The sequence below is a fragment of the Schistocerca piceifrons genome, chromosome 1 (assembly GCF_021461385.2).
Source record: "Schistocerca piceifrons isolate TAMUIC-IGC-003096 chromosome 1, iqSchPice1.1, whole genome shotgun sequence".
Taxonomy (NCBI): domain Eukaryota; kingdom Metazoa; phylum Arthropoda; class Insecta; order Orthoptera; family Acrididae; genus Schistocerca; species Schistocerca piceifrons.
This window is the reverse complement of record NC_060138.1, coordinates 587,080,994-587,100,301: the sequence shown is the minus strand read 5'-3', so window position 1 is coordinate 587,100,301 and position 19,308 is coordinate 587,080,994. Positions and strand designations below refer to the sequence as shown.

The window sequence follows — 19,308 nt, the reverse complement described above, 5'->3', positions numbered from 1 at the left end:
GTCTAAACTGTTTATCGTCATGTTTCACTTCCATACGTGGCTACATTCCATACAAATACTATCAGAAAGCACTTCCTAACACTTAAATCTATACTCGATGTTAACAAATTTCACGTCTTTAGAAACACTTTTCTTGCCATTTCCAGTCTAAATTTTATATCTGCCCTACTTTGACCATCATCAGTTATTTTGCTTCCCAAATAGCAAAACTCATCTACTACTTTAAGTGTCTCATTTCTTAATCTAATTCCCTCAGCATCAGTCGATTTAATTTGACTACATTCCATTATCCTCATTTTGCTTTTGTTGATGTTCATCTTAGATCCTCCTTTCAAGTCACTGTACATTTCCGTTCAACTACTGTTCCAAGTCCTTTACTGTCTCTGACAGTATTACATTGTCACTGGCAAACCTCAAAGTTTTTATTTCTTCTACCTGGACTTTAATTCCTACTCCAAATTTTACTGTAGAAGTTTTTTGAAATGTGGTGTTACAGAAGAATACTGAAGATTAGATGGGTAGACCACGCAACTAATGAAGTGGTACTGAATAGGATTGGAAAGGAGGACTTTATGACACAACTTGACTAAAAGAATGAATTGGTTGGTACGACACATTCTGAGACATGAAGGAATTGTCAGTTTAATATTGGAGGAAAGTATATGTAGGGCGAGGGGGTAAAATTTGTAGGAGACCAAGAAATGGATAGAATAAGCATGTTCAAATGGATGTTGGTTGCAGTAGTTACTCAGAGATAAAGAGGCTTTCACAGGGTAGACTAAAGTTATGAGCTGCATCAGACCAGTCTTCGGACTGAAGACCACAATAACAACAAAGACTAAAATAATGGTTATATGTAAATTGCTAAACAAAGACTTTTTCATTGGAAACATATTTTTAGTACTGTTTTGACCACAGGACACCTTAGACCGTGCAGGTTTTATCACTTCATGGCAAAAGGAGTTGTCAGCACAGGAAGCTGCTCACCGAACTGGCATACACCACTGTGACTTCATTTAAATGAACCTGCTATCATGTGACAGAAGATGTTGAGGATCTATCGTGTAGTGGTCACCTGTGGCCAACAGTAGCTGACAACTACTTACAAATTATGGCTCTTCATTACCACAAGGAGAATACAAAAGAGCTGATTCCTGCATTTTTGAATGCAGCTGGGATGACTGTCAATTCAAGTAGCACTCCTCCCTCTATGTATGATTTGTTTGATATCAAGGCAACCACTATAAACAGTGCTACAATCCACCCACCTCCTTTCCAACACAATGATGCACAAGGAAAGTGAGCAAGAGAAAATCTGAAATAGAACTGCAGTCATTAGCGCCATATTCTTGTCAGCAATTGGTGCAATATTTTTCAGATGCCTGATGTGTAACTGTCATAGAAGAGTTTAGAGGCGGCCAGGCACCAATGCACATCTCAGGCATGCACTCCCACACATTCCTTGGGGAGGTGAGTTAGTCATCTTTTGGTCTGGCATAAGTGGATGTTGGGCATGTTTCACCGCTTTCAAGGGTAATTTAAGGCCTGTGCAATATCAGTGTCGGCTCTTCCAACCTGTTGTCCAGCCCATCAGTTAACATTTCCATCCTATACATTGCAGTATACTTGAACCCGTCCCTATAGCCACCCCCCTCCCCCTTTTGGCAGCTTGTTTATATGGTCCTCAAGACATCATTGCTGTAGCCATCCCACTTCTTGGTGTTGGTCCTCTTGAGATGATGACACACTGCAAGTATTAACTGGTGCCAAACATTCACAATCTATTCCTTATCAACAGATACTGCAGTCATTTCTATTTGTTTGCTTCCTGTATTTTGGAGGAGGGTTTTCACAATATGAGTAGAGTGTGCTCATGCATTATGGACTTTAAAAGAGGAACCCATCACCGAAATGTTGACTGTGCAGTTGGAATAGGTTGAAGGACTTTGCTTAGCTGTCAAATTACTGTTGATAAAAATTGCAATGAGAAGTTCTTTTGCTTTTCCCTGAGGGTACCTACAAGTCGTAAATTGTAGGTAGTGTTCATCAGCTGGTATTGTTGGCCAACCACTACAAGGCAGATCCTCATGTTCTGTGTTGCACAATAGTGGATTCATTTGAGTGAAGCCACTGAATTGTATGCCATAAAACGACAATACCTGCATATTCTTAGCTTAGCTTGAAACGACCCGTTGAGGCAGGTTGGGAAGCTAGATTGTTCATTCATGACTGGAGACACAGTAAGCTTAGCTAAACTGCACTGAGAAAGCACATTTCCTTTTCCTTTATTACACAGGTGGTTGGGCATAGCTGTTTCATGTGCTCAAAAGATTATTGAGAAAGAGGATTCCCATAAAGGAAAAACGCTGTTTTTGAGCTGTTTATATTACATTTAGTCTGTTAACTTCTTTGATTAGTTTATCCGCACTGGATGCAAGCTTTACGGTGTCATTTACAAAATGAACGTGATTTAGATATGTTGGATTAACTGTTTTCCTTCTTAATTTTCTCAGTTTAAGCATCTGAAAACCCTGTCAGTGGCTGCTATGAATAATTTAAATGATATGAAATCTCCTTGCCTAGCACCACTTTCAGTTCTGAATTTGTCACCCTGAAGGGTAATGGAAGCTATAGCATTGACAAAGATTGCCTGTTATTAAGCATAAAATTTACCTTATTTCTTAGTATTGCTACATGACAGTGTAAACAACTCCACCACAAAATGTAAAAGAAAAGAATGATCAGAATGTTTTTCCTGTTGTGCAGTTGTGCTCTGATTTCCATAATCAAGGGGGAAAATCACAAAAAGTATCATCAGCTCAAAAATGTTTTCCTTGAAAATGTTGGAACATACCCAAAGTGTAAAAAATGTGACAATGTATTAGTAAAAGATGAAAACATAATTCTATAGAGTTAATGTATGAGATGACTTGTGACATGCTTTAAGCGTGTTGTACAGGTGTTTATCCATTTTGTATAGCATAAGGTTAGCTTCCCAACCTTTTCAGCTGGCGGACCCCTTCTTCAGTCGAAAATCAATGGCGGACCCCTAGTCAGTCAAGAGCACAGTAACTTTAAATTTCAGAGCGAAACCCATGGGAACTGAAACCTTCTTAATGCAAGTGCCATGTTCCCAATGAACCTCCCCCCCCCCTTCCCCCCCCCAATGTATCAATAGTCTTTGGTTTAAAGATGAATGAAAACAACTTGAAATTAACGGTCCAATTTGAATCCCTACTTTATTCATACACTTACTAGTGGATTTACTCCCTTTGTTCAACACACTATAGCCTTATTAAAATTACTTGGTAATTGAAATTTCACACGATGGAGCTGTCTTCCTCCAAGAGCAATCAACGTCACGTCCAAGCTGTTCGCTGTTGACAAGCTGCCGCTTCGCTTCCACTATTTGGGTACTGTTGTGTAAGGAGCATGCATATTTCGTAACAGTCACGCGCGCTGGAAACTTCCCTTGTTGTGAAGGCGATGGAGAAACTGCACCGTTCTTCAGTGATCCTGACTTCAGCCACTGATCCATGTTAGAAGTAATAAACTGGTCAAAAATCGACTTATGAAATAGGTAGTTCACTGACAAAGCAAGTTTAACATTTAATGATGCCTGGGGCCGCATACGTGCCAGCAAGCGCTGTGATTGGTCGACAAAGCTCGGTCCGCGCATGCGTAAAAGGTTTCAGCTCATCTAGCGGCGTGAGCCGGGGCACAAATGACCCCTGTATTGTTGCGAAACAGTCCATCAGAGAAGCCTCATTCTCCGGCACTAAACTGTGTATGCGTTCTCACTTAGGAACCACAAAGGCTGCTTGGGAATACGACCTGAAGTAAAAGTACACATGTTTTTCACACGAAAAAAAAATAGTTATGAATTTGATTTTCACATTTTTATTCAATAATTTTACTCATTATTTTACACAATTTGGTGAAAGGTGGCTGCGGACCCCCTAGAAAGAGCTGGCGCACCCCTAAGGGGTCCGCGGACCACAGGTTGGGAAGCCCTGGCATAAGGAATTCCAGTTTGGAATATGATTATCTTGTGCACGATCTTGATGTGCACAGTGGTTCTGTTAACGGGTCCTAAATGGAAATGATTTTAATCCCCCCCCAAGTGTGGAACTATTTAAAAAGAATTCAGAGTTTTCCAAACTTGCTGTATCGGAATCGGATTGAGAAACTGCTGTCCACTATATTGTCTGATCTGTTTACTCCTTAGCTCTGATGTTTGCTTTGTCTTAGTGACCTTCTCATGACCAGTGCTAGGAAAACCAGTTAACAATGCAAATGATCATTATGTTAAATTGATTTATTTGAAGTTGGGGTCATACAGTTGTCACTCTGAAAGTTTTGAGCAAGTAATCCAAAGTTATGCTTTTTTGGCAACTTACGTTCATAGATTTTCAAAGTACTCCTCCTGAAGTTGTTGCACCAGCGCACTCTCTCAGACCACTTATGCAAGACTGGATGCTAGATTTCCCTTGTAAGATCATCTTGTGGGCAGAAATGGCTACTTTTTGGGATGGGAGAGAAATTACTTTGAATAATATTTGGGCAATGACATAGATATGAAAGTTTATTGTTTCAGATATCCTCAGTGATATCTGTGCTACAGCCAATGTGTGAACAGTCCTGGATGTGATGGGACATTGTTCCATGAAAGTCCTCATTTGGTTGTTTTTTCTGTTTTTCTGTGAAGAGATTAGGAAACTGTTTTTAGCATAACAATCTCTAATTACTGTTCTTCCTGCAGTTTTGTTTTTCATGAATGGTGTGACAACGGTTCCACTTGCAGCAAAACAAATATGTACTGCTCAGATACTTGAACTCTTATTCATTTCTTTTTCATTGTATTAATATTATTGAGCAAAAGCCACTATGTGTGGCTGCTAGTTTGTCTTGTCAGTAATGTGGCAACCATGTTCCCGCATGAATTATAATGTTGAATATTGTTTTAGAACTCCTGGAATTAGTCATTAGGCTTTTATTGACAGACATCCAAACCAGGATCTTGTTTGTGTGTTAGTAGTGTGTCTGCTGACTATAAACTACAGTATTAAAATACTTGGGTGGAGTCTTAGTCGGCTGCTGATACAATTCCAAAGATGAGCTGAATGTGTTTGTAGATGCAATGATTGTTATTTTCAATTGTTTACTGGACACATTCATTTTCTCAAACTGGCCAGACTTTGTTCTTCAGATACCATATTTTTTTGAGTTTTTTAATGTACAGGAAGACTGTGGATGGGGGAAAAAAGAAACTTGTAAGTGAAAGCAAATGTGGTAAACCGATTTTAATTGAATGGAATTTAAAATAAAAAAAAATCTTGGAATTGCTTCATAATTGGAAATGTAAACATGGACCAGAACCCAGTTCCCATCAAGTATTCACTGAGCCCATATGGCATTTGGAAAGTGAACTTTGCCTCTTGTTACAAAAAAAGAAATCACGGCAGGACACTATAGGAAACAGTAGAGAAGGGTAGGAGGGCTATTTTTGTGTTTAAATTTGTGTGACAAGTAGTCTTTGCCTTGCATAATTAGAATGAGTATGTTGTGATTATGTATACAAATCCTCTCTTCCTAGTAGAAACTAGGTTCTTGTTTACAAAACTTGTAATAATTAAAGCAACTATATACTGGACAGGCATACTTCTAATATTTAATACATGAACGGTAATGACAGTACTTCATGCCTTACATGAGATTACGTTTTCCATTCTTGATTCGTGCACTTACCAAGATTATTTAGATGATGTATTGCTCATTTCCACCCCAAATGTTTGTCAGATGTGTGCAGAAATGCTCCATCACTAGTGAGTACAATGTTGACATCCCATTACAAACAGTAATTAGTCATTTATTCAATTTTTTTAAAGGTGAAACCTTCACAGGCTATAGTGGCAGCCAAAAGGAATGCTAAGTTGAAGCAGACATCTAAAAAACAAGCAGAAATCATTATAAAGGATATTTATGAGAGTGTAAGTATTCCATGGAAGAAAGTTAACATGGAGTTTGTCATCTTTTTGTATGCCTCATTGCACTTGCACTTTAGAAACAGTTCATAAGGCATGTGTTCCTGGATCCTTCGATGTCCCATGTAATAGAACTTGTTTGTTTATAATTGATTCATTGTTTTTACTCATATTCCAGCAGCAAGGGTTATGCCTCACTCTTATTTGTGTATAAACCATTTTGTTTATGGTTCACAGATTGCTATTTGTCCTCTTGTCAGCAGAATTGAAGCCTATTTCTATTTTGCCCTTTCAGAAGACTGACATTTAAAATTCAAATTATGCTATTACACATAGCTTTGGTGGTTGAATGACAGTGGACTCGTTACTGATGCAGAATGAAATTTCTTTTTACCCTTCAATTACTGATGCTGCTGTTACGTAGCAGTGCTCCTCATTTTTTATATTATAATGCTTGATTCCTAAAAGTAGAAAGAAAGGTGTTCCTGTTCGATTCCTTTCTACATTCTTAGGAAAGTAGGAGGCCTACTTATTACTGTTTAGGAAAGTTGATAATCGTGCAAATTACTATAATGAGTAATGACATATTGATATACTTAAAGAAATAATCGAGTATTAAAAGATTTTAATGTTCTTATGTCATCACATAGTGATGGAAATCAAATATTTATAAATATTTATGAGATTGGGGATAGATTACTACTCACCTTATAGATACATTGAGTATCACACAGACATATATAGAAAATGGAGGCACAGTTTTGGAATATTTGGAGAGAAAGAGAGTGTGAGTGTGAGTGTGAATGTGAGTGTGTTTTGTGAAGGGGGTTGGGGGGTGGAAGGGTGACTTTTAGCTGTCTTACGAGGAATTCTGTCATGACATTTTTTGTGTGTCTCTCTGATTTTCAGCATCACTTCTGATCACTGAGTAGTAATCTACCTTTATACAGTAATTATATTTTCCTCTGGATTCCTACATGTATATCTGGTGCAAGTCATTAATTGACAAGTAGCCTAGGTCCCAGCTGTTCTCATTTACAATTTTTATGCAATGCTGAAGAGTCCGACTAGAACTTTTGCCAAGTTGTGGCTCCACCAGTATTTGGAGTATCTATTAGAGCCACTTTCACAAGAGATGAATTTTCAGAACTGAAAAGACTCAAAAAATCTCAGCTTTGGCAAGCCATTGCTCCTGAGCTGAAAGAGTTGGGATTCAGTAACTTGCCATCCTGGCAAACTTTTGCGTGTAAGTAAGAAATAGCATAAACGAAGATGAGCAACGCTCATGGCAAAGTCTCTCTTCAAATCAGCAGAAAAAAATTATTGTGAGGAATTTTCCCCATGTTTTAGCAAGAAATAGGTGATGAATAAAAGGCACCGGAAATTGAAACATTTGTCAGTGCATTGTCTGCTTGCCTGTATGAAAATTACAGAATTATAAAGTGTCCTACAAATTTATCACTAAGTTATCAGCCTCTAAAGTTACCAGAAATATTAAATGTACTAAATTTTGCCTATTTTGAACACTGTGTACCGTAAAATTGGCTCCTCTAATTTTGTAATCATTTACACCATTGGAAAAAGCACACGTAAGTCTATTTGAAAGGCTCATTTTCATTTTTAATGTCATTTCAGCAAAGATGAAAAATTGTCTCAAATTTATGATTTTTCATTGTATGAGGGCTATTCATATATTAACTTCGCATTGACTATTAGAAATAAACAAATGCTTCTAACTTCATGGTGCTTGTGTGCACCAGTCACATGAGTATTTTGTTCATCAGTGTGTGAGAAGCAAGCAATTGAAATGTACAGTGTTAATGCACCTCGAGACAGTTGTGAGATTTATTCTCGAGTGTGTGATGTATATGGAATATTGTTATGTGTGATGGTGTGTAAAGTGGGAGTGGCGCAGAAAATTTGAACCTGGTCCCACGGATGTGCACAACGACAATGGTCCAGGAAGACATTCAGATGTGACTGATGAATTTGTGCTGCATGTGGACGAAATTGTGTGAGGCATCACTTCTGAATTTTAAGATGATGTGTTTGAGATTTCAAGGAGAATCTGCTTCAACATTGTGATGGAGAGGTTAGGATTCCATAAATTTTGGGTATGGTTGGTGCCAAACTTTCTTGATATTTCTTCAGCCCTACCATGAAGAGGGGGTATTGTCTGAACAGAATAATTATTGAGGATAAGACAGCTCTGAAATTAAGGAAAAGTCCAAACAGTGGATAGACACTCAGTCTCCCAATAAGCCAAAAACTTCAAGGAAGGATGTGTGAAGTGCAAAACAATAGCTAACTTTGGAAAATACAGGATGGAATAATAACAATATTATGACAATGATAGATTGCTACTCACCATGTAGCGAAGATATTGAGTCACAGATAACTACAACAAAAGAACTATTAACAAGTAAGCTTTCGGTCAAAAGGCCTTCCTTCAGAATTAGATAAAACACACACACACACGACTATCTTCAACTAGTTAAGTCTTTTTGTTGTGACTATCTGCGACTAATCATCTCCATTATATGGTGAGTAGCAATCGTTGCTTTTCATAATGTTGTCAGGAAGATAGTTACAGTTTGTTTGGAATGGCAAATAAATTTTGACAACAGATGTCATGAGACTAATGTGTGAGAACGCTGTGACATCAGAGATTTGCTGTGAGTGTCTCTGGAGGACAGTCAGAAATAAATGTTACCGGGTGACTACCTATTGGACCATTCTCCTTCTCGTCAATGTGCAACCCTGCACTGCATGTTGAACAAAGGAAAAACTCAAGCTTTTTGAATGGGAGATAATCAATATCTTCCCTATCGTCCAGAGTTGGCATCAAGCAACTTTCATCTCTTCCGCACAATGAAGGCCTGACTGGCTACTCAGCACTTCACAAATGAAGATGAACTCATGGATTCTGTCAAGAAATGGTGAAGCACCAGCCGGCAACCACTTTGGCGAAGGTGTAAAAAAGCTCGTGTTGCAATACAAAAATGTTTCATTTTCAATGGTGACTTTGTGAAAAATGAATGTCAACATGTAAGCAAAGATTGTACGTGGTGTGTCTAAAAAGTTCAGTGAATGGTGTCATATCTAAATGTCAACGTAGCATGTTTGTGCATGCATCAGAGACTTCAGGAGAATCGATACGCAGCATGTGACTGGCTACGTAAACAGACTGCAACGAGTTGAACATAGTCAGTGTGAGAGGAAGTGCCACAGCACAGTGGAGCAATGTGTAAACATCAAGTTCTGCTACAAATAGGGGAAGACTGCAATGGAGACACACAGAATGTTGGTGCAGATGTATGGGAGGGAAGCTGTGAGCAGAAAATGAGTTTGTGAATGGTTTAAACGACTCCGTAAAAGGAAGGAAACAACTGACCACATTTAGATCAGCCATTGACAAGCAGAACCCAGAAAAGATCAAGACAGTGTGACAAATGCTGACACAAGATTGGCGATGGACTCTCAGATTGATTGCGGATGAATTGGGCATTAGGAAGTACACGGTGCACACCATCGTCTGAAATGATTTGGGTAAGAGGAACATCTGCTTCAGATTTGGGCAGCACAAGCTCACAGATGAGCAGAAAGCAAAATGGATGGAAACTTCAGGTGATTTCATTTCCATGTGTGACCAGGATCCATTGCTTCTGAACACCATCGTCATGGGAGATGAGACCTAGTGCTACCAGTTTGATCTGGAATCAAAACGGCAATCGATGTCTTGGTGTTCACCATCTTCCTCATGTCCAAGAAAAAGCCGTTTGCAAAGATCCAAGATGAAGACACTGTTTGCCTTCTTCAACAAGAACATTATTATCCACAAGGAATTTGTTCCTGCAGGGCAAACCATTAATGTTGCATTTTACCAGTCCGTTTTGAACCGATTGCTACAGTGTATCTGGCTGGTTCGGCCAGAGTTGCACAGGACTGGAAAATGGATGCTGCTCCATGACAATGCCCCTGCACAATGTGCAATTCGTGTGCGCCAATTCCTAGCGCAGAAGATGGTAAATTTTTTGAACACCCTCTGTACTCCTCTGATGTGGCTCCTACGGACTTCTTCCCGCATCCACCGGAAGGCGGCCATGAAAGGTGAACATTGTGCAGTTGTGAATGCCCTCAAAGATCGTGTGACAGACATTCTGCAATCGATTCCAGTGGAGGCCTTTGTTGATAGTTTCCAGCTGTACAAACGTCAAAAGTGTGTTGTTGCGGGTGGCGACTATTTTGAAGGGCAATAACAAATATTTGTTTGTATCTTTCGTTCTGTTTGTTGTCTGATAGCATTCACCGGACTTTTTAGACACACCACGTATATAAAAATTATTTAGCTTTCCATTTGTTAACAGCCAGCCAAGTAAGTGTATCAGTATGCTTATTTAAATAAAATTTGTTGCTTTAATGGTCAATAAAATGTCTTATAAAACTGCATGCTTTCAGGGCCATTGTCATAGGATAATACATTCGTTGTATTGTATTGCTACATAATAGGAAAGAGATACATAAATTCCACAGTTGTCTGAATGACTTCCATCCAAAAATCTGCTTAGTCATGAGGATGGAGAGTGAGGTTGGCCTCTCGTACTTTCATGTATTGATCTATAATAATAATAATAACAACAACAACAACAACAACAACAACAACAATGAAACAAGAAGAACAAAGAATCTCCTGCACATTCTGCGAAGTTATTATTTATGGAGTAGCTGACCACATAAACAGATTCCTCCTCAAGAATGGTTGAAGGATTTTTTCTGGTCTACAGCGGATGTGCCTGATCGCTTCAACATTGTGGGAGTGTTTGGCAAAGCATCTATCAATGATACTGGAAGGACAATAAAAGAATGCAGTAAGAGCATGCATGCCACAGAGTGTAAAATCAGCTGTAGCGAAGCATCAAGAAGTATGTGCCCAGGTTATGTATTTCAAGAACATATGTGTGATATCCAGAGAAAGTAATATCTATATAAAGGCCATGTAGCAGATGAAATATCGGAAACTGAATACAATTTCAGTAGAGATGATAGCTACAGGCTTCCATCTTCATGGCTGTCTGTTATCATGAAATTAAACACCCAGCCATAGTGAGTGAAGAACACAAACAGCTACCAGGTGGCAACTGAGATGGCACACCAATATAATTTTGGATTGCCACTCTCTTTCAATATTTCACCAATAACAACAGTCCACCAGTAGCAGACTGAAGATATTTATCCAGTAACTCCACGTCCCCAAAAAAGTGTAGGTAAAATAACTGTTTATAAGTGAACAAGACACTAAGATCCCTGCAGAAGGATCCAAATACCAGGCACTGAGGAGGTTGGAAGAGGAATACGATGCTGCCTAATGGCTCTAAAGATTTTTATCACCAATAAATTTTTTGTTCCCCATTTCTTTTTAAAAATACATGTGTGGAGCAATTTTGCCTAATAGATTCGTTGTTTTATTGAATTACATTAATCAATTCAAGATTTCAAGACATCCTAATGTCTTGTATTCATGATATTAGGAAGAACTCTGCTCACAGCTGGTAAAATGGTTGTTTATTAAAACATGACCTGTTTTTCGGCTTCGTCAGTTGAACGTACATGGTAAAAAGCAAAGTATAGTGTCCTCACTTCTTGTGGATATTAAAAGTAGTAAAGAAGTATCTTGTACTGACAATGTTAAAAGATCATAGGCGTACCCATCACTCCTAGTCTAAATTTAATATTCAGAGAATATCGTCAATACTATAGCGAACGAAAGGCAAAGGAGAAGTGCCTCATTCTTTAAACAAAAAAGGAAATGTTTTATAGTAAGCAGACAACTTTTTTAAGAGAGCAGTGGCTGGATTAGTGGTAAAGAATTTTCACTGTTAACATGATTAGTCTTGGCACGTGTAAATTACAGTGTGGAAAGAATCGGGTGGCAGTGTCTTACCAGAATGACAGCAGGACAGCTTAGTGCAGGGCAAAGCAAAAGCGGCCCACACGAATGACAAAGAGAGACTTGCTGGCTGGCAGAATGGAAGCTGTCCCTGTGGACAGTGTGACGCCGTAAAGTTATGACCAGGAGCAATGTGTTGCTACCCTTACAAGCGAGAATAGTACAGAATTTTATTACATACAAGTACTTTATCATACAAACAATCAAAATTAGCCAGAATGCTACGGTGCTTTAATTCCAACTTGTTATTCAACATGAACTGTGCATTTTCTTTTTTATGTATAAGTTTTTCCCCTTCCTCTACTATATATTCAAAGTATGGCTTTTTTTATGAAGTATTTTTAAATTTTCTGAAGGGCTTGTAATGCTGTGACCCTCTTGCCCAGCACCGAGTTGTCCTGCTGTCATACTGGTAAGACACTGCCACCTGATTCTTTCCGCATTGTAATTTGCATGTGCGGAGACTAATCATGTTAACCTTTTTGTTTTTATATGCAAGAAAATTTTAAAGAATGGGCACTTCTTCTTAGCCTTTCCCTCACCATAGCATTGACGTTATCTTTGAATAGTAAATTTTGACTAGGAGTGATGGGTGTGCCTATGATCTTTTAACATTGTGAGTATATTTTAGACATTCCTTTACTATTTTTAACATCTGCAGAAAGTGGTGACACTTTACTTTGCTTTTTACCATGTAGGTTCACCTGATGATGCGGCTTAAAGCTGCGAAACTGGTCGTGTTTTAATAAACAACAATTTTACTAGCTGTGAACGGAGTTCTTCCTAACATCATGCCTTTCAACAGCTGCAGTTGCGCAGTGTATAAAGTAGTTCTTGTATTCGTATTAACTTGAAACTTTTCTTGTTTTAACAGCAGTTAATTTTTTATATGGAGGTGGAGGAAGTTCAGTTAAATATATGCAGCTTTGACAATATTAAAAATTTTGTATGCCATTTATTGTGTACAAAGACTGTAAAGGTATGCAAACTTGTTTAAAACTTTTAGCAACATGAATAATACAATAGAAAAATGTCTGGGCAGAACTGATTTCAAAATGCGTAGTCAGCCAAAATGAACGACAAAATCTGATATAAAACTAGGCCAAAACCATGCCCATTGTGCAGAAAAGATTTTTCCACAAAGAGAGCTCAAAATATCTTAATTTGATCTCAACCGTTTGAGTCTAATGAGATCAGTTGAAATATTACCATTAAAGTTTCAATGAAATGATTTGAGAGATAGAAAAACAGTCTTTGCTAAGCAATAGCTGCATGGGATTGAAGCTGCAATTATTAAGATTATTGCAATGGTTGGCGGGCCTGATGATTGTGGACTTAAACAAATTAGTGCAAGCAAGCAGTGTCTTATTTACACTACAACCAGGTGATCACAGAATTAAAAGAAATGTTTTATACAATCAATCATTGTTAAAAAATTTTTTTTTTGACTTTAATCCTGCTGAGTTGGTCCATTAAAAACACTGTGGAACAATTGTGTGCTGTAGAATGAATGGCATATGTTGCAAGGAAGTTTAAGATGGAAAGAGGAGGATATCCAAAAGCAAGTGTGGTAAGAAGCACCCAGGAAACAAAGCTGTGAAATTCTTGTATGATCAAGGGTTTAGCCAAATTTGTCCAGGAAAGGAAGGGTGTTTTCCATTCAAGTAGATGGAGATAAAGTTCAGAAGCTAAAGTACATGCCACTGAGCAATTTGAAATAAATGTTGATTCCTTTTGAAAATGGAAATTTTCAAAATTTTGTGAAATAACATCCAAATCGATGTGTGAATGTTAATGCAGTAGCTCAAACTTGGTATGTCTGTGCACAATACATCAGAATGCAATGGGACTGGATAGCGGTGTAGCCCCTACAGGCCAACACTAGAATTAAGTGTTCTCTTTTCTTTCTTTCCCTTTTTTTCTTACAGATGTAAAAAATAATTATGCATTTTCTTGAAATGGCACCAAAATTAAATTAGTTATTTGTGATATACTTAAATTCACTTTTTAATTGCTGTTAAAAATTATAAAATGTCAGTGTCATGCCAATTTTAAGGTGCATGATGTCGAAGATAGGCAAAATTGGTACATTTATGGTAACTTTAGAGGCTGATAAAATAATGAATACATTAGTAGGACAGATCACAATTCTTTAATTTTCTGACAAGCAAGCAGACAATGCACTGACAAATAGTTATCTTGCCAGTGCATTTTACTCACTACCTATTCCTTGTTAAAATATAGGGAAAATTTATCACAACAGCACTCTTTTGGAACTTTGAAGAAAAACTGTGCCATGGGCACTGCTCATCTTCATTTATACTATTTCTATATTTGAGGCAAAAGGTTTCGAGGGTGGCAAGTTATAGGATCCCAACCCTGTTAGCTCAGGAAAGCCAAAGTTAAGGATTTTTTCGTACATTTCTAGATTTGAATAAATGTGCTCTTGTGAATGTGGCTCCAGTACCTACACCAAGTTGTAGGCGGAGCATGAAGTTCATGCATGTCTCTTTAGGTACACTATGTGATCAAAAGTATCCGGACACCCCCATAAACATACGTTTTCATATTAGGTGCATTGTGCTGCCACCTGCTGCCAGGTACTGCATATCAGCGACCTCAGTAGTCATTAGACATCATGAGAGAGCAAAATGGGGTGCTCCGCAGAACTCACGGACTTTGAACGTGGTCAGGTGTTTGGGTATCACTTGTGTCATACATCTGTACACGAGATTTCCACACTCCTAAACATCTGTAGGTCCACTATTTCTGATGTGATAGTGAAGTGGAAACGTGAAGGGACATGTACAGCACAAAAGCGTACAGGCTGACCTCATCTGTCGACTGACTGAGTCTGCAGACAGTTGAGGAGGGTCGTAATGTCTAATAGGCAGACACCTATCCAGACCATCACACAGGAATTCCAAATTGCATCAGGATTCACGGCAAGTACTATGGCAGTGAGGCATGAGGTGAGAAAACTTGGATTTCATGGTCGAGTGGCTGTTCATAAGCCATGTATCACGCTGGTAAATGCGAAACGACACCTCACTTGGTGTAAGGAGTATAAACTTTGGACAATTGAACAATGGAAAAATGTTGTGTGGAATGATGACTCATGGTACACAATGTGGTGATCCGATGGCAGGGTGTGGGTATGGCGAATGCCCGGTGAATGTTATTTTGCAGCATGTGTAGTGCCAACAGTAAAATTTGGAATCACTAGTGTTATGGTGTGGTCATGTTTTCAATGGGGGGAGCTTGCACTCATTGTTTTGCATGGCACTATCACAGCACAGGCCTACATTGATGTTTTAAGCACCTTCTTGCTTCCCACTGTTGAAGAGCAATTCGGGGATGGCGATCACATCTTTCAACACGATCGAGCACCTGTTCATAATGCACGGCCTGTGGTGAAGTGCTTACACGACAATTACATCCATGTAATGGACTGACATGCACAGAATCCTGACCTGAATCCTATAGAACACCTTTGGATGTTTAGGAACACTGACTTCGTGCCAGGCCTCACCGACCGATGTCAATACCTCTCCTTAGTGCAGCACTCCGTGAAGAGTGGGCTACCATTCCACAAGAAACCTTCCAGCACCTGATTGGACATATGCCTGCGAGAGTGGAAACAGTCATCAAGGCTAAGGGTGAGCCAACCATATTGAATTCCAGCATTACCGATGGAGGGTGCCACGAACTTGTCATATTCAGCAAGGTGTCCAGTTACTTTTGGTCGCATAGCGTATATTCTGCGCGAATTTCAACAAAATGGTTGAGCTCAGAGGATGTTGCAGATTGAGTCACTTGATATGCAATGGGCACAACATAATACAAATATACGACAGTTAATCAACCATTTTGGACATAGTCTGCTCTTACAATCAAATTTAATGGGAATACATGAAAAAACAGTGTCAGAATCTTTTTTTGTGCGTAATTTGTAATTGGCTAGAACTGAAATATACTTCAAAGAGTGCATGAGAAATGCACATTTTATTTTAAAGAAAGGAGTAGCAATAGCATAAGGTGTAGCTTATGCCATGTTCCTGTTACATTGGGCATTTTACAACATTTTGACGCAGCTGAATGGAACACAGTAGAACTTCTGAAGTTTGTCAAAATCTTTTCTGTGGTGGCCAACTCTGATGCTAGCATTAAATATATTTTGAGTTTATAGTGGTAAGTGTTGAGCGTTACAGCAGATGTTGATATTCTTTTGTGATGCATATTCTGTGTGATCAGTTGGAGTGCATCAGACAGTTTATGAGAGTTTTAACAGTTACACAAATCTTAAGTTAAATACTATAGAAGTATAACAGATAGTGGTCTCATACTCTGTACTATTTGATGCACTAAGATGCTGTGCCTAAAATAAATTTAATCATAAGATTTTTCTGCTTGCTAGACACATTTGCTGATAAAATTTTGCATGCGGCATATGATATTCTCACATTGTATTCTGGTAACCTTGATTTTTCAATGCTTTTGGCATACATTTTTGCTTTTAATTTAAATCATTAACATAATTGGTTTCTCTGTGTGGGCATATGTTCTAATGCAATGCAGCTTGTGCTTGCCTGCTTTTAGTGGCATAATTTCCCATTCTGCAGTTTTGTTTGATATTTTACTTGTGTGGAACATTAGATCAAAAAACTTTGGTGAACTAAGTTGAAACACTCAACCTATGCGAGATCTGACCACCTTGATTCGGGTCTCCAAGGTTCTTGTTAATCATGTAAAGTGAATTCTGATAGTTAAGACATACTTAATCCTGTGTCTATACCATCTACTGTTTCCTTATCTTGTCAGATAACACCACAGGTTCTTTCTGAGCAAGACGACCTTGTAGTGCTCTGAAGTTCATTAATGATTGCTTGTATGCTTGTAAGTTGTATTAAAGTTCTAAAATTCTGCTATTTTGAGAAAATTGAGAGGGAGCTTCCTGTTGTAGCTAAAAAGCTAGAAATCACCACAGGGGGGGGGGGGAGGGGGGGGAGGGGCGGGGGGGGGGGGGGGGAGAGAGAGAGAGAGAGAGAGAGAGAGAGAGAGAGAGAGAGTGTGTCTTTAATCACTGCCATTTTCAGCTGACTTGTACTCAAAAATTCTTATTCTGTGAACAACACTACTTTATGTAAAGACTGAAGTTGGGGCACTGTCCATGCACAAGGGACAATGAAGAACAGTTGACTGTCTCCAGAATCTTATTTGAAAATCCATTTACCGTGCTCAATCTTTCTCTTTTGCAATATTACTTAAAAGTTCCTGTTGGAGGTGGTATGCTCCTGTATTTTTTTAAAATCTCATAACAGAATCATTGTGTCAGTTATAAGGAAACCTATTGTTTAATGTGTTATTTGAGATGAACCTTAAATTATTTGTAAATAAAAATTCTAGGATCAGTTGAGGCTGGATCTGTGACCCTCAGTATTTGTAGTTTGACACTTATCCATGCAACCACAAAATATGACACTTGAACCAAACATGGAAGCTGGAAATGGGAGTCGACAGTGAAGATAGCCTTTAACTCAGAATAGCAATGAGGTGGAGGAATCAGTTTGTTATGGTTTTACTCTTAACATATTAATGTAGGGCATAATGTCCAATGCTGTAATTGAAGTACTACAGAATTTGATTGAAGTGTAACTGAAGCTTTAGTTAGAAGAGTAGAATAGAAGCCTTGAAAAGCTGTTCATTTATTTGTGAAGGGATTCTGAAAACTTGTATATATTTACCATATACTGTTGTAAATATATTTGCCATATATAAGTTGCGTAGCAATTTTTTTAAATTGCTGGTGGAGGACTGTTTTTTTTTTCTTCTTTTTTTCTGCCATTTATGTTAACATAGTTTCCTTAAGTACCGAGAAACTAGTGAATTGTTTAATTGCAGATAAAAGTTTTCTTTCCATAAAATAGGCAAGGGAATGTAAAGAAATGATTCGTGGTTCAACTGGGGTCATTTTTGACAGACGGATGGTAGAGCATCACTGTCTGTGGGATTCCAACTATCCAGAAAGCCCAGAGAGGTTTTCAAGAGTACTACACAGGTTAGTAATGTATTTAATTCTCTTGGTTGTAAAAATAAATAAATAACAGAGCAGAAGATTAGACATGAACCACATAATTTAGAGTTGTAATTTTTTCTATGTAATATATTTTGCAAGTTTAACAGAATTGTTATTAAATTGAACAAATAAGTCTCAAAATTAGTTTACTACTTTTGTTCTGTGATCTAGAAATTTTATTTTGTGATTTCAGGCTTTTAAATCAGAATCTTGATAATACAGTTTTCTTTAAATATGCTAGAGTATTATTGGTCTTGGTTCTATGTAATATTTAGATTAATGTCGACAAAAGCAAACATTTTATCTCTGATGTTATCTTGCAACACTGAAAAATTGCACGTATTTTATTTGTTGCTCTGCAGTTGAGAAGTGCAAGCGACAGGCCAGGTATAGAGGAAAAGTCAGGAGTGTAAAAAGTGAGAATAAACTAGGAAACAGAAAAGAAGTTGAAAATTGAGGAAAATGAGCTGTTAACAGGAGAAAGAAAGTGGAAATTATTTATTTATATTTGGAAAAAAAATGAGAGCAACTAATTGAGAACACAAATTGCAAAACAGTGCAGAGTTGACGGGGTGGAAGGATAGAAGAGCATATTAAGATGAGATTATTGGGGTTAAGACCAGTTGCTTCATGTTATAGGAGAAATGGAGATTATTAGGGGTTAAGACCAGTTGCTTCATGTTATAGGAGATATGGAAGTTTTTTGTTTATCTGAATCTACATATATACTCTGCAAACCACTACGAGGTGCGTGGTAGAGGGTTTTTGGTGTATGGCAGATAAAAATGTTGAAACAAAATCTGTGTAAATGTAACCAGTAAGTGTGAGAGGCATATGGCAGTAAAGTGGGAAAAAGTTAGTGTGTCATTAAAGGAAACCTACTGCATCCCAATTTCATTAACACAACTTTAATTGTGGTTGGAGGATTGAAATTTGAGAGTCGAAAAGAAAGATAAGTTAGAGTAGTAGGAAAACATAAGTAAAAAGGGAAGCTGCATGGTAGTTTTATGCAGAACACATTTTAATCATTTCTAACACTGGGTTTAAGAATCGTGAAAGAACATTGTACACATGGAAGAGACCTGGAACACCAGAAGGTTTCATTTAGATTATATAATGATAAGATAGAGATTCTGATAACAGATTTTAAACTGTAAAACATTTCCAAGGGAAGATGTGAACTCTGGTCGTAATTGATTGATTATGAACTGCAGATCGAAAATGTAGATGAGTAACGGTAAAAAATTAAAGAGATGGGGTCTGAATAAGATGACAGGCAAGAAGCAGTTTATGGTTTCAAG

General features: G+C 38.0%; 1 protein-coding gene across 6 annotated transcripts in view; it reads left to right on the top strand.

Annotated features, from left to right (window-relative positions):
* Positions 1–19,308, top strand: part of LOC124802797 (histone deacetylase 6) — a 345,030-nt gene that overhangs the window by 34,507 nt on the left and 291,215 nt on the right. For 4 of the 6 annotated variants that reach the window (XM_047263842.1, XM_047263812.1, XM_047263803.1 and 1 more), the window contains exons 2-3: positions 5,889–5,990; positions 17,859–17,989. In XM_047263842.1, coding sequence (XP_047119798.1) covers positions 5,889–5,990; positions 17,859–17,989 — 233 coding nt within the window. The remainder of the gene's footprint in view (positions 1–5,888; positions 5,991–17,858; positions 17,990–19,308) is intronic. The other 2 variants (XM_047263818.1, XM_047263833.1) reach the window with 1 other exon arrangement.